General features: G+C 52.1%; 1 protein-coding gene across 4 annotated transcripts in view; it reads right to left on the bottom strand.

Moving 5' to 3' along the window:
• CACNA1A (calcium voltage-gated channel subunit alpha1 A) overlaps nucleotides 1-25,183 on the bottom strand; it is a gene marked incomplete at its 5' end in the record, with an annotated part of 211,930 nt that overhangs the window by 40,444 nt on the left and 146,303 nt on the right. For all 4 annotated transcript variants that reach the window (XM_080796328.1, XM_080796331.1, XM_080796329.1 and 1 more), the window contains 10 exons: nucleotides 226-390; nucleotides 1,496-1,697; nucleotides 3,225-3,362; nucleotides 4,832-4,992; nucleotides 6,497-6,596; nucleotides 15,271-15,377; nucleotides 16,094-16,153; nucleotides 20,497-20,626; nucleotides 22,230-22,368; nucleotides 24,015-24,475. In XM_080796328.1, coding sequence (XP_080652454.1) covers nucleotides 226-390; nucleotides 1,496-1,697; nucleotides 3,225-3,362; nucleotides 4,832-4,992; nucleotides 6,497-6,596; nucleotides 15,271-15,377; nucleotides 16,094-16,153; nucleotides 20,497-20,626; nucleotides 22,230-22,368; nucleotides 24,015-24,475 — 1,663 coding nt within the window. The remainder of the gene's footprint in view (nucleotides 1-225; nucleotides 391-1,495; nucleotides 1,698-3,224; nucleotides 3,363-4,831; nucleotides 4,993-6,496; nucleotides 6,597-15,270; nucleotides 15,378-16,093; nucleotides 16,154-20,496; nucleotides 20,627-22,229; nucleotides 22,369-24,014; nucleotides 24,476-25,183) is intronic.

Raw genomic sequence — 25,183 nt, 5'->3', positions numbered from 1 at the left:
CGAGCAGTCATGGGAGGTCAGGAATGGCTTCCTGGAGATGCAAGTGGAAGGAGCTGGCCAGGCCAAGGGGTGGGAACCATGTGTCCGGCAGAGGGAACAGCTAGAACAGAGGCTCTGCGGTGGTGATGCTGCCTGGGAAACTTGGGGCACATGGCCCCAATGGGCCAGAGGAGGGCGGGTGTGACGGGCAGGCGCGCATGGGGCTTAAGCAGTCTAGGGGCTCACCTTCATCATGAGCACGATGGTGTTGAGAGCGATCATGGCCATGATGGTGTACTCGAAGGGCGGGGACACCACAAACTGCCACATTCGGTACTGGAAACTCTGCTTGTTCTGGGGCATGTGTCGGGTCAGCGGTTTGGCACTGATGGCGAAGTCGATGCAGGCTCTCTGCAGGAGAGAGGCCGGTGGTGTGAGGGCTGGGGGTAGGAGAGCACCCCCCCCATCTCACTGGCCATGGCTCTCGGGCACATCTGCTCGAGCCTGTCCCCAGCCAGGATTCCCCACTCCCGGAAGCCCTTCACCAGACCACTTTCTTCTGCCAGCAGCTGCGGCTCCTTGAGAAGTCATCGTCTGCCTGATCTTGTGCGCTAACATGCCCCTTGTGACCTCCCCGAATCCCCGCAGCAAACACAGGAAATGGGTGCTCTCAATAACCCTACTTTGCAGGGGAGGAAAACAGAAGCTCAGAGAGGTTAAGCCCCTTGCCTGACGTGGCACAGCTGCCAAGTGGGCCAACCCTGAACCTGAACCAGAGTCTGATCTGAAGTCTGACCGGTTTTCCTACTGAATATTTTGCTTCTTTTCCTCCTTCGCTTTGAGGGAGGGAGGAATAATGGCTGCTCCGTCTTAGGGGCCAACGGAGCAGAGGAAGGATGGATTTCAGGTCCTCTGCCTAGCTTGGATGATTCTAGAAGGGCAAAGAGCCAGGTCTGTCCTCTCTGGAGGACTGGATTTTCATTCATAAATATTCACCACCCTGCCCTCGGGGAGATCACACTCCCTCACCCCACTGACATAAGACATTGATGTGTGACTTGCTCTGGCTAATGAGATGTGGACAGAAGGGACACGTGTCACTTCTGGGCACACAGCACAAAAACTGGACCGGGGTTTGCCATTCTCTCTTCTTGATCTGCAGAGACTCAGAGGGTAACCAGAGTAAAGACGATGTGGACCAGAGCCCCCCGAGACACGTGGTGTTGAGCAAAAACTCCATTAATCCCTTTGTGGGTATCTGGGGCCGAGATTCTGGAGCGGCAAAGCTATTCCACACTGACTGATACTGACACCTGCGGTCGGTGTGTTTTCCTCTGGGAACCCCAGGACGGGCTGCCCTGCAGATGGATTTCTGTCTGCAGGATGCTGCTGTGCCCTCCCCAGATGCCCCCAAAACCTGTTTCCTCGGTGTGAGTGTGTGTGTGTGTGTGTGTATGTGTGTGTATGGGGGGGTGTCCTCAATTTTTAAACAAGGGATGCAGGCGGGAAGTAGCACCTCATTTTTCTCCAGGCTGTATTCCTCCATCATCTTGTCCCCCTGCTCCTGGAAGGTGATGATGATCAAAGCCACAAAGATATTGACGAAGAAGAAGGGGAAAACCACGAAGTAGACGACGTAGAAGATGGACATCTCCATGCGGTACCCGGGGCTGGGGCCCTGGTTCTCAAAGGTGGCATCCACGGAGTGCTTGAGGACCCTGTGAGGGGTGGGGTGGGGAGAGGGGGCAAGTGGGTGGGTCACAGGAACGGAGGGAGATGTTAAGAGAAAACAGCAAAGAAACGAGAGTAGTCGTTGTTTTCAGATGCCAAGTACTGTGGTGACTTTACAAAGCCAGAAATCTTCCCACCTCCTTTGTCTGTGGGGAGGGTCGAAAACAGCGTCAGTTACCTTCACCAACGCTTCTGAAGGGTTATTAAGTGCTGGACATGATTTTATTTATTTTCTCGGCCATCCTCTCAGGGAGGTTACCACTGGCTCCCTTTTGCACATTAGGAAATTGAGGTTTAGCCATTTAAAGTGATTTCCTGAAGTTCACCCACTAAGGTCTGGCCAAGTTGGGTTGGGAAACCAGGTTGTTGGTGATGGATGAGAGGGTGTATAGGGTCATGGAGGCAGAAATGAGTGTGTGTTTGGGGGCATTTAAGCACAGCTGGTGGTGGGAGCCGAGAAGGGGTAGTGGGGATGAATGTGGGTGTGTATGTGCATAGCTGCTCTGAACAGTTGCACAGATTGTGCACTGCTCAAGGGTTCTGTGCCTAAGGGGTGCCATTCATACTGTAGACATGATAGATTTGTGTATTTATGATGACAACTTTTGGGCAGGTGGCCATGAAATACCTCATTTGAACAAAACCATTAAGTATATTGCAATGATTTTCTGACAGATGGAAGTGAAGTCTGCTGAGGAAGGGCTGTCTAAAATATTTTCTCCAAGGTGCCGTATGGGCTAGCACTGGCCCCATGTAAGTGGGTACTGAGTGTGTGTGTGGGTGGGTGGAAAGGCACATGAGGGCTGGTGTGTTTCCTGAGAGCAGGAGGGAGGGAGGCGAGGATGATGAGGGCGCATTGGAGTCAACTTGCATTTCTGAGACCTCTGGGAGGAGGACCAGGACTTGGGTGAGGAGAGTGAGGCACTTGCTTTGGATACAAATTAAGGAAGTGCCAAACCTCTCAGTCATTAGGAGAAATAGCATTTTACTGCAATATTTAAGCAAATCATAACAAATGCTAAAAAGACCTATGATGGAAAAAAATATCAACATTTTAAGTAAAGACAGGTCCAGCCCTGGACTTGCGCACGATTCAGCCTCACCCCGGCCCTTGCCCTGTTCTGGGCGAAGAATGATCCTATGGTCAAAGGCACTCGGGAAATGTCATGTCCACACACCCTGGTGCTGGAGATCTGCGCTCACCGGCACAGGAAGGGTTAAGAGAGGTGACTGCCTGTGTCTGGGGAGCCTTCCTGCAAATTAGAAGCAACGCCCATGCCCATTCCACAATCAGGGTCTGGCAGACGGAGCCCAGTGAGGGCTGGGTTCCTGCAGGCTGGCGTTCCGGTGACAACCCCTCACGCGCCCCTAGCAGGGTCTCCACCTTAGGAAGCCAGGAGGCAGCGTCTCCTCAGCCAGACCTTGCTCAGCACTGGGCTCTCAGACCCTCCCCCGTCCTGCTCCCTAGCCGGCCCCCCCAGCTCCTCCAAGGGGCTCTCTGGTGGGCCACTCACTGTGGCCAGCCTTCTCCCGTGGACACGGTGAAGAGAGTCAGCAGAGCCCACAGCACGTTGTCATAATGGAACTCGTATTTCTTCCACTGTCTGTCCCGTGCCTTCACCTCGTTCTTCTCGTACAGGAGGTACTTGCCACTGCCACAGAAAATGGGGGCCATGAGTAAACAGAAGAAGGGGACACTCATCTTCAGCAGTCAGAGACAGGAGAAAGAGGAAGAGGAAGAGGAAGAGGAAGAGGGGACCACCAGCCCCCACTGTGTCCCTCAGCCCAGGCAGCAGCCTCTGATGGGTCTCCCTGACGTCCGTGTGTGTCCACTTGGAGACAAACCCCCACACGAGGCCGGACTTGGGGTCACGAGCCGACTCAGGACCAAGCACTCTCTTCCAACACAAAAACTTCCCATCCTGCAGGTGGGAGCCTCAGGCTTGGGGGGTTGAGAGCAGGGCGAGAGAGAGGCACACCTCTGGGTTCCTCAGGCTGGAGGGGGCGACTGCTGCTCCTTTTTAGGGCAGGACACAAGGCTCAGCCCCAGACACGTGGCCAAGTGTGTGGGGTCCTTCCAATGTCAAGGCCCAGCCACCAAAATAAGAGGCTGCCATTCCCTGCCCAGTCAGGTTTTACACCGGCGATGGTAAAATTTACAGGGAGCTTAGTTAAAGGCTTAGCAATTTCTATCACGAGGCTGACCCAAAGATGGCGCGACTTCTGGTCTACAATTTCTCCTCCACGACTCCAAAATCTAGAAAATTATGAAAACTGAGCACTTTTCTCTTAAGTCAGGGGTGGCAAGTTATGACCCGCAGACCGAATTTGCACCTGTTTCTGTATGGTCCACAAAGTGAGAATGGTTTTCTCCCTTTTTCAGTGGTTGAAAACAAAGAAAAAGAATGCGTTTGTGACAAATTAAATTTGTCCGGCATTCAAAATTTTAATTTCTAGAAATAAGAACACAGACATGCCCGTTTGTCCCCGTGTTGTGTGGTTGCTCTGCGTTAGGACGGGAGTGGACACGGGTTGCCGAGGACTGTAGAGCCCATAGAGGCCAAGCATGTAGGATCTGGCCCCTGGCAGACAAAATTTGTCCACCTCTGACCTAATTCGTTTGTCAATGAAACCTGACCAGACTGGATGTGAAGCTCTTCACCCTTGTCATTTGTCCCATTTGGTGCAAACAGTTGCATGGTTCCCAGAAAACAAACAAACAAACAAACAAACACAAAAAGACACACAAAAACAAAAAACCGGTTTGATTACAGGGATGCCTTAGACCCAGCTGAGGGTGCGACTGATGTCCCATGTGTAACTCGCACAATTTGATCTTTCTAAAATCGCAAAACATTTTCACTCTGAAACGCCATCTGCCGGTAAAGGTTTTCCAAAAAGGGAACGTGGACGAGTATGAACAGCCCTCACGCGACAAAGGTGGGGACCGGAGCGATGCACGGCGACGCAAACACCAAAACCTTTTCTTCCCACTCCAGCCCCAAACGGGCGACACCTGGGTCACGTCCAGGGGGCTTCCAAGCCCAGGGGCGCTTCTGGCCCCTCCCCGCCCCTCCCCCGGCCCGCCCCCGCGGGGACACCGAGGAGAGCAGGGACCCACCGGCAATCTTTCTCGAACTCCTTGGACTCGTCAGTGCAGTGGAAGAACTTGCCCTTGAACAGCTGCACGGCCACCACAGCGAAGATGAACATGAACAGCATGTAGACGATGAGGATGTTGAAGACGTTCTTGAGCGAGTTCACCACACAGTCGAACACGGCCTGCGGGGCGGGGGGCGGAGAGGAGAGAGGGCATGAGGGGCCGCGGGCCTGCCCGGCCTCTGCCTCCAGCAGCCCGTGGCACCAACGCGTGGCCAGTTTGCCCGCGTTCCATCTCCCAGACAAGGCCTTTCCCGTTGATTCCGCGTCCCTGCCTCCCCTCTCCCCGGCCCTGCCCCTCCTCCTCCCTCCCTTCCTTCTGCCCACTGAGCAGTAGGGGGCGCTCCGGCTTTGGGAGCTGACCTCACGGGCCCAGGAGATTCCGTCCTGGGTGAGATGGAATCTTTCCATCATCTCCCAAAGGCGACAGGGGTTCCGCTCGCAGCGTCTCCCACCCCGTTCTGCTTCTAACCATAGTGGGTCCTAACCACACGTGGGCAAGGGTCCTCCAGGCCACTGTAAATTACAGGCCAGCCTTCTCGGGGGGTGGGTGGAGAGAGTGCATAGCTTTCACGGAGGCTTGGGGAGGAGGCTGCCACCCAGAAAAGGGTGAAGAACCACAGCACCGAATAGGGCTGGACTGCATCGCACGTGTTTCAGCGCAAGCTTTCCTGCTCAAAGGGCTGCCACATATCTGGGAGCACAAGGAACAAAGTCATGGGGGAGGGGCACACCTGGGCGACAAAGGACGTTCCTTTAAGTCCTGCAGGAGCCCAACTCTAAGTCGTGCTGAACTGCACGGCAACAAAGTAACTCACTTTCCACTTTTCCCTTCAGTCTTTTCGGGTGAAGGAGAAAGTCTTGCTTTGTTGCTACTGTTAGCACCTAACCCTGATACTTGTCTTTTTTTAACCTGGGAAGAGCAAGTACCCATGTCCGAAGCCTTTTTCAGGCAATCTTTTTGGCTAGATTTTAATAACCGTGTCTTTTTGGGGGAATGTATTTAGTTTCACCTTCTGTTAACATTGGGTTCCAATTTGAGAACCTTGGCATAGCATTTCCTTTGAAAACACATTCATTTAAATAATAAAAAAAAAAGGCGAGGACTTTAACATGAAGTAGGAGATAATACAGGTGGCCCTCAGGTGGAACATCGGTGGAAAAGGTGTGTTTGAATGACTAGGTTGCATTTCCTTCTCTTTTCTCCCGTTTCTCCTGAATGACAAGCTTGGGAAATACTGGTTCATACTATTTTGGAACAGGAGATAATAGAGCCTAGAACAGACTGGTGAAAAGTAAAAAGTTGTGTGGGAGCAGAAACCCAGTTTCTGGCTTCCCACATTATGGTTGTGCCCTATTTTATCCATATGATGTCCTCCTGTGAATTAGGAAAAGGGATCTCCACCTTAAGACATTTCATCTAATGGAAAACTGTCACAATACACAGATTTTGTTAGATCAGCTCACTTTACTGCCATCTGCTGGAAAGTTCTAATAATAAATATATCCATATATGACAGATGTGATGTTCTCAGCACCCCTTTTAATGTCATGTCCTTGAGCAGCATGCAACCTGCCCAACTGTACATGGCAACCCAGACAGGCCTCCCACATGCCCCAATCTCACCTTGAGCTTTGGCAACCGCTTGATGGTTTTAAGAGGTCGTAGCACCCGGAGGACTCGGAGGGATTTAATCGTGTTGATGTCCTTTCCTTTGCTATTGCCACTGTGGAGGGATGTTAGGGTACGGAGAGGGGAAGAGAGGGAGCAGAAGTCAGTCTGGGTGGTGGGTGGCCCACAACTCCAAGTGACCCCCCCACCCTCTCAGGCCTAGGGTTCTGGGGGGAGCCTGGCCCAGTCCTGCCCTTTCTGGGGAAAAGTGATAAGCATCCCTGTTATGTTTGAGCTCAAGGGGTAATCAACGGATGGCCTTCTGTGGTTCTTGTCTCAGGATTTGTTAAGGTCCTCCACCACTTGGCCAGGCTTGAGTAGCTGTAGGGATGGCAGGGGGGTGCTCAGACCTAGCAGAGCAGAGCTGGCTGCCCTTGTATGCTGACTGGGGGTGGTCTTGGTGGGCTCCTTCAACAGGATTCAGGAAATACTTAATGTGGTCCTCCCCCAGTATTCCTTGAGCCCACACGAAAGGAAAGGACCAGACATCAGATGCCCATGTTGAATCTCTGCCAGGGTCCCTTAGCCCGTCTTTCCAGAGAGCTGCAGAGAGGTTTAGTCCAGGGTCTACTGGACTTGAGCCTTTGCCCTACGGCCCCTGCAGATGCCTTCCTACCCTTACCAGCCATGATGTGGGTCCCCCAAGAGGAGGGCATTGGGTGCAGCCATCAAGGTCTTGTGGTTAATAGAACTCACCATCTACCCAGTCGCCCAAGTCAGAAACCCAAGTGTCACATTCAGCTTCCTGTCCTCCATCCCCAATGGGTTACCCCCATAACATCTCCATCATCGTCCCTGGCCACCATCTTATGCTGGACTCTCATTACCCATTTCCCAGTCCCCCACACCCTCACTCCCTGTCTCTCTCTCCTTTGATCTTTTCTGCACACAGCGGTCAAAGCCAATGACCATTTCGCTCTCCCTCTCAGAATCCTTCCGGAGCATCTGAATTACTAGAAGTGGGAACTTCGGGCACGGCACTCAAGGCTCTTGGAAATCTAGCCCAACTTACCTTTACCTTTGCATTCCCATCGACTGTGACACACCCCAAACCCCAGCCACACTCTTTGGTCTCCCTCTGCTTTTGCACATACTGTTCCTGCTGCTAGAAATGCCCTTCCTCCACCTCCCCATTCACAGGACCACGCAGCCCCCAAAGCCAAGTTAGATGGTCCTTTTATCTGACAGCCTTCCCCGATTGCCACTGGGTTTTACCAGCCCCTACTGCCGCTCCACAGTCACCTTTGCTTCTGTCTTTGGCTTCAGGCTTTAGACAGACAACCCCTCAAAGGTTTGAATTGTGATTTATTCATCTACGTGTCCATTTTCCCTTTCATCTTGGTTCTTGTCCCAGCCCCCATCATGTGCCTGGCGTGTGGTCTCAGGACACCCGTGAATGGATCTAGATCAGAGTTCTTTGAGGGTCCTGCAGTGAACATCTCCCTCTCGTTACCTTGTGGGTCACATGGAGAGCTATCCCAGGGACCCCCACCACGATGTGTCTGGGTATCTGGGCACAAAAACAACCTTTCTTTTAGATGTCCTTTCTCTCATTTTTGGGGGAATAAAGAGGAGAACTGGACGTTATCCTGCAGGGCACAGCTGTGCTCCGGGATTCAGCTGCAACCTGTTTTTCCCTTTTTAAAGCCAAGGTCATCACTGTTATCTCAAGACTGTGCCCCTGAAGTGACACATGTCAAGAGAGTCACTGAGGTAATGTGAGGCAGAATTCAGGGACACAATTAAATAATTAGACCACACAGGGAAACCAGCGATTTCTTCTTCAAGAATGTTTTAGGCCTTTTGCTTTGGTAAGAGTGGAAGGTCTCCGAGATGTGCTAGGAGGTCTGTAATGTCTCCCTAACACTCACTAATTTCTCTGGAATTCCTAGAAGCCAGCTTGAATGTGACAAGTCACACTGTCACTGTTTCATGCCTGTGGGATTCACCTTTCCAGCCGTGGTTCTGTCTGAGGTTAACAATACTGGTTGTAATGGGATGATCTAGTTTCCCAGCAAAAACTGAAGCAAAGTTTAGACTATGTGTTGGTGGAAAAAATGTCAAGCAGGTGGACATCTAGGTTGTATGTGGAACCGGGTACAATCGAAGCACTGAATGGCTGACATTTGGAAGCAGGACTCCCATGGGCATATCCACTCTCTGAAAAGGACTCCCTGGCCTCACCTGTGGGGCCCTATTCCCCATGAGGTACTTTGGCCTCAGGTGAGGCTGAGAAACAGTCTTGTCTATTGAGGCAGTGAGGAGCGTTCCTGGCAGTTTGGGTTCTGAGCATGCAGGAACGGCTGGATCAAGGCGCGCTCACAGAAACAACCCGACTTTGAGCTGACTTTGCTGAAAGTGTAGATGTTCCTTGAGAGGCCAATTTCTCCTTTTAGAGCCCTAGTCCTGGTTGTGTGGCTTGTCCCATCTCGGGGTCTGCACACGCTTACCACTCTAGGAACCGCCCCACCACGTTCGTCTGCCTTGTTGAAATCAGACCTTGCAGAGGCCCCGCTTCCCCATGTCCTTTCTATCCTCTGCCAAGAACTGGACTCATGGTTGGTCATGGTGGGAGGCAGTGGCCAAGACCCTTTAGGGATCCTCCTCCCCGCGGAGAGACTGAGGGCGGGCTCTGGTCACTGCAAGCAACGGACGGCAGCAAAAACAGAAGGCCATAGAAACAGGCCCAGAACCAACACAGCTGCACCAGGGCATGGAGAACGAGAGACAAAATGAGAGAGAGAGAGAGAAGGAGAGAGAAAGAGAGAGGGAGAGAGAGAAAACTTTACCGTGTACTGCTCCTGGTGAGGTGGCGTCGGAAGGAGAGACAGATCGTAAGCGGCCTCAGAAGAAAGAACACAGAACACACACATACACACGCACACACACCTGAGCGCCCCCTGCCCTGCTCGGGCACCAGGAGGGGCATCCTCAGGCTTGTGGCTCTGGCCGACATCCAGCCTTCCATCTGGAAGCCCCCCGTTCAGTCCCCTGCCCTCGGCAGGCTCCCGGCACTGCCCAACAGCACCAAGAAAGCCAAATTTCCAAGTAGCAGGACAGCCAGAAAGTTGTCAATGACCAAAGGCAAATTCATCACTGAAGGTCACTGCCAAGAGCTGGAGAAACCCCTATTCTCCAGAGGTTCTGGGGCTGGAAGGTCTTAGAATGGCTTGGAAATTGTGAGCTTTGGAGTCGGGGGGCACTGGGGTTTGAATCCCAGCTCTGCCCCTAATTGTCATCCTCATCTGTAAAACAGACCTTGGGGATTCTGATGCTTGATACATGGTAGCTATGGCCTTGACTTTACTCCCTAAGGTAGGAAGGAGAGGGAGGTCAGCAAAGAGTTCCAATTTGGGGTGTAGTTAGACACAGGTCTTGGGGGTCCTGAGACGAAGCTCCTGGCATCTGGCTCAGCCCTCGCACTTATCTTTGGAATCAGGCTTGGTCTCATGACAACTCTCCAACCATGGCTGGAGGTCAAGGCCAGAGGAACTTGACTGACATCAGAAACCCTTCTACCAGGCGGGTACTCTCTGGAACTTCCTGACTGCTGCCTCTTTCAAAGTTAGTGACCTACCTTCCTTCCTTCCTTCTTTCCACTTAACATCTTATTCAAAGTTAGTGATATTTCTAAATGCAGAATGGTTTAAATGTCTACAGATATTCCTGCTGGATTTTTCCTGCCCCCCTCCAACCTTTTGATTTCATCTTCCAGGTTCTCAAAACTCAATGTATCTAGGACTTATCATATACATGGAATCGTGTAGATTCTCCTCGGTGGATTATTACAGATCTTTCAATGATAGTGATTTCCGCCTGACCTCCTGACTTTAGGTGTAAAATGTGAGCCTTCTGAATGTCACTTTGTTTGCCTGTGGGAAGGTGGCACCATCATGCCTGTTTTCCAGATGAGGAAGTTGAGGCCCAGAGAGGGAGAGTGACTTGCCCAAGGTCACACAGCTTGGAAGCGGCAGACTGAGATTCAAACCCCGGTTCGTGTATCTTGCACTCAAGTCTTCTTTTCCATTTTGTCACACACAAGAAAAATAATGCCTTCAGTGCAGGGGCTGGGTTGAGGATGGGATTAAAAATGCGGCAGCCCGAGGGCTCCTTCTTTGGCTTCCTGGCAGTTCGGCTCCTGAGCATGCAAGAGAAGCTTGATCAAGGCGTTCTGCCAGCTGTGCTGGCCTGCCTTGAGGGAGGAGTGGCAGCACCAGACAGACTCTTGGCAGTGAGGGCAGGATCACGATCTGCCAGCTGCTGAGACATGTCAGTTGGCCACCCCGATGCATGGGCACAGAGCATGAGATCACGTGTGACGGCTCATGAGATGGTGTGTTAATGGTGGTCGCGAGGACACGGCACACAGTCGGTGGAAGGAGCAGGACACACACACACACACACACACACACACACACACAGATTCGGGTGAGGTGCAGAAGGGGTGGAAACTGTCAGCAGAGCTTCAACACATCCCTTGGAGAACCACAGGGATAGTTTTCCTACATCTGAGACAGGGCCATGGTCACAGCAGAATCCTTGCCTCCTCCCCCAAAGGCCAGAACAGCAAGATTCCTTTCAACGAAGAAAGGAGCAGCCTTGTGCCCCCTTCCCCAGGCTTTCGAGGAACCCAGGGTGGCTAAGCGGTCAAGTGTCCTTCTGCTGATTTGTGAAAGCTTCCAAGTTCACAGCTGCGAGATGGGCAGCGACCTTGAATCTGTGGGTTGAGCCCCACCTTAGCGATCCTGCCAGACTCACCTCTGGGCCTCAGTTTCCTCCTCTACAGAATGGGAACAATGAGACAAATTCCCACAGGAGGTTGCTGGTGGGGATTAATTATATGGAGGCTGTGATGGACTAGCCAGTCAAATTTTTTGGCTTTATGGGGAAACTGAGGCCCAGAACGGCGAAGGGACGTGCATATAAGAGACAAACGAGGTAGACTTGCAGGAGGCTCTTTCTAAAGCAATAAGACTAATTAACACCTCTCGGGGGTCTCAGCCTTGTCTGTGAGGAGATGGAGATGGGCACTGGACTGATAAATTGAGCTAGAAGACCAGAAAGGAAAGAAGCAAAGGACTCTGGGGTTGGGCACTCAGGCTGAGACCCTCAGAGAACCTCCCACTCCTACCAATGTGATATCCACGTAGTAACAAGAAAAGATAGTGAGAAAGTCCTCATAGGGTGAGAAACGTTCTTAGGCAAAAGAGGCCAGAAACCTGAAGCCAGGGGCAGGATTCTGAGACCTTGCTGAGGAGAAAAGTAACAGCCTGAGGGCTCCTTCTTTGGATTTTGGGCAGATATAGCCCTGGGCATGCAGGAGCGGCTTGATCAAGGTGCCTGGCCAACTGTGCCAGGCCTGCAACCCTGCCTTGAAAGAGAGGTGGCAGCACCAGATGGATTCCTTGCAGCAAGGTAGGGAAGGTCTTGGCAGAGGGGGTCTCAGGGTCTATCTCTCCTATCCCCATGACCATCAGACATATGTCAACTCTCCCAAAACCCCTTGAGAGCTGCCAGCACTTGTCAGGATCCTACTGGCAAAATTTCACACCCCCCAGTTCCTGCATGATCTACAAGCCCACTGAGGCTTAGAGGATGTCCTTAAATCCCAGTCTGGACCTTTTCCTTGCATACGAATTAAAAAAACAAAACAAAACGGGGATTTTCAAGGTCATGGGTTGGCTGGCTTTATGCCTGTAGCAACTTCATAGAAGCAGTTTAAAAGATTGACTACAAATATGCTGCCAGATTTCTGTGAGTTGTAGGCTCATTTTGAATGCCCTTGTATAATTTCATATATAAAATGAAAATTCAAAAAAAAATCAGCTCCCTCTAGCAGATTCTTTTGCAACACAAAGAATCATACTGCTGATTGATTTTTGGTGGAAAAATAATTTTGATTTTGCAAATTGTTTGCTTAAAGTAGAGCCTAATTATAGCTCCAGGGATCCTAGAAACAGCATATTGTCAACTATAGCTCATTATGGCGAAAGTTCTCTGGTTGAAAGTCCCAAGTCTTTGGAACACCATCCCTTCCCCAAATTGTGAGGTCAGATTGGGGGATGGAGGTGAGGCAGGGCAACTGTGGGGTCCCCCTCCTTACTGAAGCATGTTGGCTCCGACAGAGGTCTGGGAGGAAAGGGCCAAGGCCAAAGGTGAGCTGATGAGCCCCTGTTATCACTTCTTTTGTTCTATACCCAGTGGTGGCCACGGAGAGCAAAATCCCCCACCCCAGGCAGAGCTGGCAAAGGAGTGGTTGTGTGTGGACGGATGGACGTGGCTGACAGGGTCCCCCTTGACCTATCATCTCCTGAGCTCTAGGAGACTTGATGACTGCTGGGAGGACATCACCCTGGAAGGCTAGAGGAAGTCTGAGCGAGGTGCCTGCTAGCTTGCCCTCCCTTGCCGCAGAGGCTGTCCCAGGTCAGAATATGGTCGGGGGGCTGCGTCTCCTGATGCCAGAGCGCATGCAGGAGTGTCCCCTTTCTCTAGGCCACCCAGGTTAGGTAGATGGTCAGACCCGGGGGGCCAGGGTCAGAGGAGGGAGAGAGAGAAAGAGAGAAAGAGAGGAGAGGAGAGGAGAGAGGATATGAACCAGACAGAGGGACAGAGACAGAGAGAGACACGCATGTGCTGGGGAGGGCTGGGGAGGCAAAGAGAAACAGAGAGAGACAGAAGGTGACAACAGAAAAGAGAAAATGCGGGGTTGGGGAAAAAGGGGAGAAAAGGATGAAAAAGGAGAGAGACACACAGAAAGAGGGAAAGAGGGATGGAGAGGAACAGAGAAGGAGAAAGAGCAGGGGAGGCAGTTAGAGGGAAGAAGAGAAAAAAGGGGTAAGAGAAAGAGGGAGAAAGAAATAGGAACGAGGGAGGGAATGGAATTTGGGACAGAAATGGAGATAGACAGCATGTAAATAATTTCCACAGGGGATAGAGTCACTCAGACTGAGGGTGGTAAAATATTTTCGCTCCTCAGAATTGAAATTTTCTCAGGACCTAGCATGGGGCCTACCAGATACCTTGTAGGAGTCGCTCAAATACCTGATGGAGGAAGGAAGGAGCATATTTCATGACATTCTTAAATACACTTTAAAAATCTTTTTGGAAGCAACTGGTGCTATCTTGGTAGGAAACGAATTGTATCTTACTTGTATTTTCCATTTCTCCGAATTCTAAGGAGGCTGATTTTTTTTTCCATTTTTTTAGTTGTCAGCGTTCTGCAAAATTTTTGTTTACATCCCTCATCCATTTATCTACTGAGGTTCATATTTCCTATTGATTTGTAATTGCTTTTTATATATGAATGCCAATAGTTCTTTGTCTTATTTGTGGCAATCTTTCTCCTCTAATTCACTGTGCACTTATTTAATTTTTGAAAATTCAGAACATGTTAATAACATAGTCAAATTTTGTGTTTTTTTTTTACACTGTGTTCCATAGCTCTAATACTTAAATACTCATTTAAAAAAGGGTAAGAGAGAAGGAGGGAGAGGAGGAAGAAATGAGGAAGAAGGAGAAACGAAGGAGACAAGGTAGAAGGAGAGCAGACATAGAAAGAGGAAAAGAAAGTAGAAGGGAAAGGGAAGAGGGGGTGGGAAGTCTGGCCAGAGTCAGAAATATATCAGCCTCCTGACCCTTATGGTACCTCTCCATCAGCTTGGAGACATCCAGAACCTTGGAGCTTTCTGGCTGTTCTGACGTAAGCTGACCTCATTGTTTTCCCAGAGAAGAATCCGAGAATGGCCCACGCTAGTCCCTAAATTGGAAATGAGCCACCCCTCTGGCCTCCTGGCAAACCAAGTCTTTGTTATTTGGTTAGGGGGACATTCAAGAACCCCTAAAAATCTCCTGAGAAGGAAGCTAGGGGGCAGAGGCACAAAGGAAGCCTCTGATTTCTCACTATGCGGGGTGAGATGGGTCACAGTCCCTCCGAAACTTTCCTTTCTGGAATGATCCACGGTGCTGGGCCCAGACAGGTCCCCAAGACAATTCGTTTCTGGATTAGGAGCTGGTTGGGTCTTCTCAACCTGCTCCAAACATCTATAACTCGAGGAAAGTACTGCTAAGTTTGCTATCAAGGCCCTAAGATCTAGTGGCTGCCCAGCCCTTGGGTGCCATCTTGAAACGGGTTCCCACAATTTGGGTGCTATCTTGGACGGGATGGCTGCTTGGCCCTTGGGTGCCATTCTGGAATGGCTACCCACAACCCAGGTGCCATCTTGGAGTTGCACAATGATGCATGACCTTTCAGGAGGCAGAGAGTCCTAGGACTGCCAGGAGAAGTAAAAGACAAATGAAGGGAGTCACAGGTCTACAACTACAGGGCCTTCAGGCACGGGGGGGGGGTGCTGAATTCTCATGCACATTCATTTCCTGGTTTTCTTTTTAGGGAGCTCTCAGAGAGACAGCGGTTGGGGTGGAGATTGTAGAGCAGAAGGAAGATGAGATGTCCCGGCGGGGCTATTCTACTGAAAGCAGCAGAGCAAGGGGTCGGTGACGCGGCTGTGTGAGGAGGTAGAAGGTAGGGTCCCTTCTCCTTCTTCCTCCACAGTGGACGTCATGCAAAAGCCAGTTGAAGCTCTTCCTGGAGGCATGCGGATGTCTCCCGCCCCCCAGAGCCCACTCTCCCCATCTCTGCACCCTGAGAACATATTCCCTAATCCAGTGGGTTGCCCCAAACTAAGGGCAGGGGGCAAAGAGGCAAGTAGAAGCCTCAAGAGGAGACTTACGTGAAGGCAAAGGCCACCAGGGCCCCACTGACCACTATGAAGTCAAGAATGTTCCAGAGGTCACGAAAGTAGGCACCCTGGTGCAGGACGAGCCCCAGGTCGATCATCTACAGGTGAGAAGAGATGGTGCTCAGATCCCTCATCCCACCTTGGGGATTGAGACCCACCTTTCCAGCCTCTGGGGGAGGGGCACCGGGAGGCGACATGGTGAGGGATGGGACAGCAGCCAGAGGCCCTGGGGGAGCCCAAAATACCTCCCCATCTCATGAGAGGCAGTTCTGACTTGTTGGTTCTTAGGCCCAAAACCTCGGGGTCCCCCTTGACTCCTCTTTGTCTTATCCCCCACATGGAATCCATCAGCAAACCTTCCAAGAATCTGCCCACCTCTCCACCATCACCCTGATCTGCCCCCCATCACCCTCTGCCTGGACTAGTACGATCGCCGCCTGCTCCTAGTTCTCCTGGCTCCCACCTGTCCTGCCCCTGCCTTGAGTCTGTCCTTCCCAGCAAAACCAGAGGGTGCCGTGGGCATGGGTATGAGTTGAGTCGTTTCTCTGCTCAGAATCTTCCATGGCTCCCACCTCACTTGGAGCAAAAGTCAAAGTCCTCCCCGTGGCCCACAAGGCCCTGCAGGTTCTGTCCTGTCACCTCCCTGTTCTCATCTGCCTGCCCTGGTTTCCCATTTTCCTCACTCATTCCTTCCAGTCCTTGCTGCTGCTCCAACACACCAAACATTTCTAGTCCCTCGGGCAAGCCACCTGCCTCAGGGTGGCATTCTTGAGGTTGAAGATTCCCTTAGATCCGTGGCTCTCTCAGCACTCACCTTGATCACCATCTCAAAGGTAAAGACGCCTGTAAAAACGTAGTCAAAATATCGCAGCACCTGTAGGGTGATAAAAGCAAGGGGGCAACAGATCACTAGCTTGCTCCAGCAGAGTCCCCATGAACCAAGTGGTGGCTCACTGGGGTGTGTCATCTCCAGAAAAGTCCCTGAGGAACACACTTTCCCAAGCAGAGAAGGAAACATGGCTGCCACATACAGTTGGGCAGGGTGTGCACTGCACAAGGGCCCATCCCATCCTGTCTTAAAGAATACAGATTTCTATGTTGTGTATGAAACTTTCCAGCAGATGGCAGCAACGTCCTAACAAAATCACTCAGGATGGTTGGCCTACCAGTGGGAGGGGTTTCTTTCTTATTTGCCCAAAGCTGAAATATAAACTAAAGGTGGTCTTGGGGGGAGTTCAGGGAGGACTGCATCCCTGTTGGGGATCAGTCTGACCTCTCAATGCCTTTGACCTGTTGGGTATCCTAGGTGAGAAACTGTAGGGTCTCCTAAACATGACGACCTAAGTGAGTCCCTGGGGGTCAAACTCACCACTGCGGTCTCCCTCCCAGCTCTGTGGCCACATCCTCACCATGGTGGGGTGGTTTTCCCTGCATTCCCTGCCATACACAGACAGGGCCAGGCAGGGAGGTTTCCACCTAGATGCGCAGCAGTCTGCAGCCTGGCCCCTCCCAGGCCCTGTCACCACACGCCTCTGGTGTAACCTTAGCGTGCGGATGTGACTGGGCTAGCGCAAGGGTCTGGCAGGTGGCAAATGCGGGGGCCTGACTCCCAGCACATTCACGTTAGGAAGGAGCTGATATTTCCTGAGGCCCACCACCAGAGGACGCCTGTGAACACCCAAGTCAGTTTCTTGGGTCCTTCTCTGCTCTAGAATTCTCTGTGGCTCTGATCTCACTTGAGGTAAAAGCCATGATCCTCCTGCACGCCCCCCCCCCCGCCCCGAGCAAAGCCGTGAGCACTCTGGGGGGTTCACCTCTATGCCCTCACCTCCTCTCACTCCCTTTTGCTCTCTCTGCTCCTGTTACCTTGTCTTCACCCCAGGGCCTTTGCACAGGAGGCTACCTCTGCCTGGAATGCTCCTCCCCACATCCCACTGGATGCCCTCTCTCTCCTCCTCTATGGCTTGGCTTACACATCACTTTCTCAGTGCCGCCTTCCCCCACTGCCTGTTTCAAGTCCTACTTGCACTTTCCCTTACCAAGCCTACCACCCAAACTAGCAAACTATTTGTTATAATTTATTGTAGTCATTAGTGATCTTATCGTCCATGTGCCCAACCCGATGTCAGCCCCCTGAAGGCATGAACGTTTGGCTGTCCCTGTAGCCCCTCTGGGTCAATATCCAGGTCCAAGCATACAGCTGGCACTCAAGAAATATTTGCTGAATGAAGGCATGAGTACTAGAACTGTACTGGGTCCTGTAGGCGCTGGGCTCTGTGATCCGTGTGGTCGCAACTCACATTCCCATTTTGTGTGGTGCTCAAAGGGCCGGTAGGGACCAGCGTGGCCAGGACGGCCAGCTTCCTGAGGTGGGGCGACAGGTGCAAAGGGCTGGAGGTATCTGGGTGCAGAGAAAGCATTCTGGGCGCACTGGGTGGAGGGCTCAACAAGGTCCAAGACCTGGTGTTCTGTGATCTCTGGGAAGGCAGGAACCGTTTCATACCCTGTCAATCCTTGGTGCTTAGCTCTGTGCAGGGCACATACTGGCTGCTCATTTAGTAATAACTAAGCAAAGCAACGATTGAAAAGCAGAGAGAGAAAATGGAAGACAAGGAGTGGGGAAGAGCAGGCTAGGAGGTCAGGGGAATCTACTTCTGGGAAACGGAATGAATTAGAGGGCGCAAGAGAAAATCAAGAGACCAACAAATTAGGTTTGACTATATTGAATATGGAGATCCTTTGACCTTTACGAATGGCAATTTCCTGTGGCTCAGTTTAATCCGATGATGTTCTCAGACCCATTTATCCCAGAGAAATGCAAATCAAAGTCGCAGACAGATTCCCCTCCAAAGCCACGGAGTCCGCCAAGCACACGAGCCTCCAGCACCAAGTTCTGACAAGCCCGTGGAGCAGTGGGAGCCCCCCACGCCATCCGCGCGAGTGTCACCGTATCGTCCAGCAAACACCTGGCTGCAGCTAGCAAGCCTGACTGCATGCAGCTTCTCTGATCTAGAAACTCCGTTTATGGTTCTCTACCCTGAAGAAAGTCAAGCCCATGCACCCCCAGAGACCCGCCCGGGGTGGGGGGGTGTGTGGCCAGTGTTTTCAGCTGGAAATGATGCAAACAGACATCAGCAGAGGAATACGAAACAGCCGTGAAAAAGAATGACCGTCACTCCTTGCCACAATGTGTTCCTCTCACAGGGGACACGATGTTGGGTGACAGAAGAAAGGCATGGAAGGATTCTATCTGTTGAGGGTCAGAGAGGAGCAAAACCAAATTCTAGTGCTTAAGAAAGCACAAGCCCGTGGGAAAATTAGAGCAGTTAAGCTCATTCCAGAAGTGGGGGGGGGGTTGTATCAATGGTTACCTCCAGGCTTCGTTTCCCAAGGTCGGTGTGATGGACACTCAGGGCAGGGTCGTTCTCTGCGGTGGGGTCGCCCCGGTGCACCGTCAGGGGGCCGAGCAACATCCCCGGCCTCTGCCCTCCGGACACCGGTGGCTCCCTGCCACCCACCCCAAGTCACGACAACGAAATGTGCCTGCAGACATTGTCCCCGCTTGTGAACCCCAACTCCAGAGAGAAGAGGTGCACCGAGGAGGCTGTGGTCACGGGTGGTTTTGTTCTATTTCTTGCCCCTGGGAGGGGTTGTGGGCGCTTTAAATCCTTGAAGAGATGGCTCACGCGTGTTTCCTGCACTCTGCTGAGGTCTGTTCTAGTTCAGCCAACAAAAGAATGGGGGGAGGGGGTCCCTGGGCATCAGCTGGCAGTGCGGGGCCACAGTGTCCTTGAAGGGGGTGGGGTTTGAGGAGAGAAGTTTCAGCTGCGAGATGCAGCCGGCAGGGACCAGGATCTGAAGCTTTGCAAATGCTCCACGGGGGCTGGTCTGAGCCCGGCTGGGTTCCCTCAGCCCGGGCACTGCAGCAGCACCCCTGCCAGCCAGCGACCGAGCCTTCTCCTGTGTCCTATAGTCGGCAGGGGGTTTGCTGATCCCTCTCAGGATGCCCCGTCCTGGGCCTGACTCCCTGCCGTCCCTGGGGGAGAGCAGGCAGCAGGAGATAACAGGGTACAGCCCCAGCCCTGCCCTGGTACTAGTTTCTTCCGGGAGCCTTGTTCTAATTATTTCCTTCTAACTCCCCCATCGGGTCCCCAGGGGCCCTGCCAGGCCTGCAGAGGAAGGGAAAGTGCAAGGTAAGCTGCTGTCATGCAGCCTTGACTTCTGGGGCTTTCTAGCCTCGCCAGGCTCCTAACCTACTTAGCGAGGGCAGCAGGGCCCGGGCCCGGGCTCCCAGCGGGAAATGTACCTTTGGCTCTGAGTGGGGGCGGGGCAGCGATGGGGGGCAGGAAGGAGCTGGGGCAGGGGCTGCTGCTGCCAGTCCAGAATCTGCTACGTGCCCGTCTGTCAATCTCTTGCTTCCCCGTCTCAACCACAAGCACAAAGTCATTCTTGCTTGGCAGGGCACAAGGGGAGCTGTGCACACAGTAGGTGCTCAATAAAGAGACAGTTGAAGGAAGCAGTGGGAGCCCTAGTGGGAGGCAGAATTGGAATTGTGCTGTGTGATCTTGGTCGGGTCCTTAGCCTTCCTGAGCCTCAGTTTCCCCATCTGTCCCACGTGGGGATATCTGGGAGAGCTTATGTGCCAAGTGCCTGGGGTTGTGCCTGGAACACAGCAAGCACTCAATTAACAGGAACTGCTAGCAGACCCCGGACCCCTAAAGGGAGAGCTTTTTAGCCCTCCAAAAAGTTAAAAGTGTCGGCTGCGTTTCTGAGTCAAAATAGTCCTTTCTTTCAAAGCTCATGTCCAAACCCAGAAGACTGTTTGGTGACCCCTGGCTGCCCAGGCGATTGGCTGCGGAGGACCCCCTACCTGAGTCCCCCCTACCTGCCACACACAGCGTGCATCCCTCCATGTCACCCAGCCTCACTCCCTCTACCAGGGATGCCAGCAATTTCTAGACCCACCCACCATCAGCCAATTTCCCCTCTGCCACATGCACACAGCCACTGTCTCCTCAAGGGACAGCCTGCCCCCAAGCACCTCCTCAAGGAATCAGAACTTCCCCTCCCAACCAGCAGCCATGGTGCACCCAGGGCCGTGCCCAGGGGTACCCCTGACATTCCTTCCACCATGGCAATCAGCTTTCAGGGATGCAGGACAAAGGAGCCTGGAACAGAGGAGCCCGGCCAGGAAGGGGTCCGTTGGGTGAGACTCACGTTGTTTCGCGGTGCGTTGGGCTGCACGGGGTCCTCAGCTGCCAGGGCGATGCTGCTCATGGCAATGACCATGAGGATGCACATCTCAAAGTAGCGCAGGTTCAGGATGTAATGGCACAGGCGGCGCAGGCTGTTGGGGACACGTGGGTGTGCAGAGGTCTACTCAGATCGTGGGCTTACAAACCCTTTCCTTCTGTAATCTCCTTATTTCACCTATCACTCCCCAAGGTCCCATGCCCAACGAAGTATCAAGATCCTCCACCTGGGGGCTTTCATGGAGGTCATGGAACCCCAAGAAGGTAGGGGGGCCCTCAGCCAGGGGAGATATTCACAGGCCCTGCTGATAAGTTCCTATCCCTTCCAAACCATCCTCTTGGAAAATCCTGATTTCCAGATTGAGTTGAAGAAATAGTTCCCCCCCCCCAAAAAAGAAATAGTTTCCCCGATTCTGCAGGAGATGAAAAGGTTTTTCATGCATAAAATGTCCCATGGTCAAATAAAATAGGGAAATTCTGGGTTAAAGAGATTCTTTTTTTTTTTTTTAATTAATTGAGTGACCTTAGGCAAGTTACTTATCCCCTCTGTGCCTTAAAGCTCTCATCTGTGAAATGGCCATAATCATGGCACCTACAAGAATATGAAGATCAAAAATGTTAATAATATATGCCTGGCACATAGTAGGGGCCTCCAGAAAGCTACTGAAATTATAGGTTGCAGGCCTTATCAGAGCCTTTGATGTGATAATGGGATAATACATAAGTACCTAACCTCTTATGTGGAGCTAATAATATTTATAAATATGTCATAAAGTTGTGTGGATGGCAGCAAGGCTGTATAGTTAAGAACAAGGATGCTGGCATCGGTCTGTTTGGGCTCTCCCACTTGCTTGCTGTATGACCTTGGGCAGGTAACTTCACCTTCCTGGGCCTCAGTTTCTTCATCTGTTAAATGGGCATAAGCACAGTACCAATCTCATAGGGTTATTATGATAATTTTTTTTTTTTTGTAAAGCACTCACAACAGTGCCTGGCACTAAATACCACATAAATATTTTCTTAGTAAAATAGATATTTTCAACCACATAAAAAAGGAAGCACGTAGGATGAGACTCAAAGGTCTCAAGAGGCAGGTAATAGAAAGTAGCTACCGACCAGCTTCTTTGACATGATTTTTGTCAGGAAGCATTTTGGCGGACCAGGGTTTCAAGAAATGTCCTTTGGAAAAATGCTATCCTCAAAGAAGCCACAGTGAGATGCACGAGATAAATTTCTCTCCTAAATAATCTATCTTCCTCAAGGATGCCCAAGACAAAGGGCTACGGAACTCAGAGACCATCTGCCTAGAATCCAAATCCTTGGGGAGCAGAGGTTAGGAGCAGGAGCTCAGGGACCAGGGCCGCCATGTATGATAACATAGGTTGTGCACTGCATGAGGCAACCATTTCTTAGGGTGCCTCTCACATTACAGGTGGTGTAGATTTGAATATTTATGACAATAATTTCTAGATGATGGTCGGAAAGGGTCTTTCCCCCAAATCAATACTTTATGAGAAATTTCTGTCTTACAGGACTCAAGCAAAGGGCATCATTTTTTAATTTGCTCAAAAATCCCCTATGGTGGATCTTGGAGGCCATTCTCCCCAGTGCCCACTGGGTGGGCCTGCCTTCTGGCTTGACTTCCACCGACCCAGTGGAAGCCCCAGGCACCCTGCCCTGGCCACAGGCCATACTCACGGGTTGGTCGTAGAGAGGATAAACATGGAGCTGTAGGGAGGCATGGGTTTGGGGCCGTCTTCCCCGGGGTCGTCGTCTTCCTCCTCCTTCTTCTCTTCCTCCTTTTTTGGCAGTGGGTCTGGGTTGGCGTTTTTGTTCACTGTGGGGACAAGAACCAACACAGGGCTCCTTCCGTGATTTCCCATAAGCCTCTGGGCTCCCGTCCGCTCCCCAGAGCAGACAATAAGTAGCTGAGATTTGTAAAGTGCCTCCAGTGCGCCAGGGACCACATTAGTCCATTTAATACTCACATGATCCTGTGAGGTTGGTACTTTATACTCTCCATTTTACAGAGGATGAAACTAGCACAGAGAGGTGAAGTGACTTGCCTAAGGTCACACAGCTGGGATGTGGCCAAGCTGGGATTTGAACCTGGTCCCAGAGTGCCTGCTCTCAACCCCTCGACAGCCCTGAGGCTGGTGGGACGTTCATGGGATGGTAACACAAACCTGCCCCCATCCCGTTGGATCATCATACCATCACTTGGAGGCAGGTAGCATGAGCTCCAATAGACCCATTTTACAGATGGTAACACTGAGCTCTTCCTTCATCACACTGCAGGGTCTCCCCACCACCATGAATACCTCTCTCTCGATGGCAAGGGCCACTACCCTCCCAAACATTGATCCTGCAGCCTTGCTTTGCGTCTCTGGGCAGGCTGAGTTTCTCTGAGCCTCAGTATCTTTATCTATAAAGTGGGCACAATTACAAGACCCTCCTTGTAGGGCTGTGGTGAGCATTTATCAAGCAGATTCATGAAATTCTCCTGCATAGAGCTGGCACTAGACAAGTGGGCTATTGTTACCATCTTTGGAAATAACTAGCTCAGTGGGTCATCTCTAAATTCTCACTGCTTCTCTGACCCCAATTGTACATGGTGGGGGGCCTGGAGGGAGGTCACAAACTGCCAATCCCTCAAGGGCCTAGACCTGCACCGTCTAACACTTGAACAGTGGCTAGTCCAAACCCTGATACTCTGTACGTGTAAAACACACCGAATTTCTAAGACTGAGTACAAGACAAAGAATGTAAAGTAGCTCGTTAATGTTAAAAATGTTGATTACGTGTTGAAACGGTAGCATTTTAGATACAAATAAATAACACTTCGGGTTAAATGCGATTAAAGGGAGGGAGAGAGACTCCAGAGCGGGCTCCAATCCCAGCGCAGAGCCTGATGCTGGGCTCGATCTCACCACCCTGAGATCATGACCTGAGCTGAAAGCAAGAGTCAGATGCTTAACTGACTGAGCCATCCCGGTGCCCCTCTTTTCTTAAATCACTCCTTCCTCCCTCCTTCTTGCCTTTCTTTCTCTCAATATGGCCATTAGAAAATTTAAAACTACACACATGGCCCCTGTCGCATTTCTTTTGGACAGCGCTGGTCTGGGGAATCATCTGATGCCTCCTTGATTTCCATGAAAAAGACCCACTGCTTGTCAAATACGGTGGCTTCCTGGCCTCCCTGTGGGAATCTGGGAGGCAGACAATATCGCTGAACTTCTTGGAGGCCATGTGCCAGGTACCGCGGTGTATTATCTCATTTAACCCTCCTGGCAGTCCCATGCGGGCAGGAACCGCATCTATACCCATTTGGAGAGGAAAAAACTGAGGCCACAGAAGTAGGTTCACTGTCAAGGGTCACTTGGCCAAGCCTCCCGGGACTGGGCCCAGCCAGTCCTGCTCACCCCGTTGGCCCCAGGGACATCAGGTGCACCTCCCGGTGACGGGGGGTGGTGGGGGTCTCACCTTGGACGACGGTGTGGTTGAGGGGGGGCGGGCAGGCTGGGGGGATGTCCACCGTGGTGTGGTCGGGTTTCCTGGCAGTCTTTGCTGAGTTGGTCTGGGTGCTGCTGGGGTTGGTGACGATAAGGCTGTTCTCGGGGGTCTTGGGGGGGCCAGGGTCGGACGGGTCCCCAGGGTTGTTGGGCGTCCGGCGGCTGGCGGCATTCTGGGGGTTGGTGGCCGTGGGCGGGGCCGGCGTGGGTCCGGGTTCGGTGCTGTTCCCGGTCCTGGCGGGGCTCTGGGGCAGGCCGGGGCGGCCGAGGCTGTCGTGGGCGCCGGCCGACCCCGCGGTGGCCAGCTTGTTGTTCCTCATGTTGTCGATGTCCTCGGCCAGCGGCGGCTCTTGGCGGCCCAGGTCCTGCTGGATTGGCCGGGTGGTCGACAGGTTGGGGCCTGACACGGGGACCCCAGGACCCTGGTTCTCTCTGCAGAAGGCAGGCCAACGAGAAAGGACCCATAACTGAGTGAGAATACTAGGACGAAAGTTCTAGACCTGCCTCAGCTTCCACCCTTCAGGGTGTACACCTGGACCCGGAGAGGCCGTGTCCTGGAGCTCCCCAGGCCCTGGCACGAGAGGGGCCTGGCTGACTCCTGCTTGGAGATCACGACCCCATGGAAGAGTAACGTCCCGGCCCTCCCTGAATTCAGTGTGGAGCTTCTCTTGCTGTTTCCTGGGGGATGAGGCTACTCCTGTGGGGAGGCACCCGAGGGCAAAAGAACTTTCTGCCAGAGGCTGCCTTCCTCCAAATCAAAGCCCCTGCCTCTGCCTATAGGTCCCCCCGGAGCTCCTGGGCAGGACTGGGGCCCATAGTGTTTTCAGGGGTGGCTAAAACCGATAGGGGGACACCGTCTTTTTAGGGATAAAACTGCCTCATGGCTTTACATGCCTGATGTGTTTATGTCCCCTCCCAATATTCCAGTTAGGGAGAGCACACAATACACCCAAATAAGCATAATAAACACGAATAAACCTAGTAACGGCAAACACTTCAGTAACAAAGCTCTCAGAGGCTGCTCTAAGCACTCGGCTTGTAATAACCCCTTCATCCTCAGCTAGGTGACTAGCCCCATTTTCCAGATGAGGACACTAAAGCTCAGAGAGGTTTAGTCTCTTGCCGAAGGCCACACAGCTG

This window comes from Martes martes (assembly GCF_963455335.1).
Source record: "Martes martes genome assembly, chromosome: 1".
Classification (NCBI taxonomy): Eukaryota; Metazoa; Chordata; class Mammalia; order Carnivora; family Mustelidae; genus Martes; species Martes martes.
The sequence above is the reverse complement of the archived record's forward strand: the minus strand, read 5'-3'. Positions and strand labels throughout refer to the sequence as shown.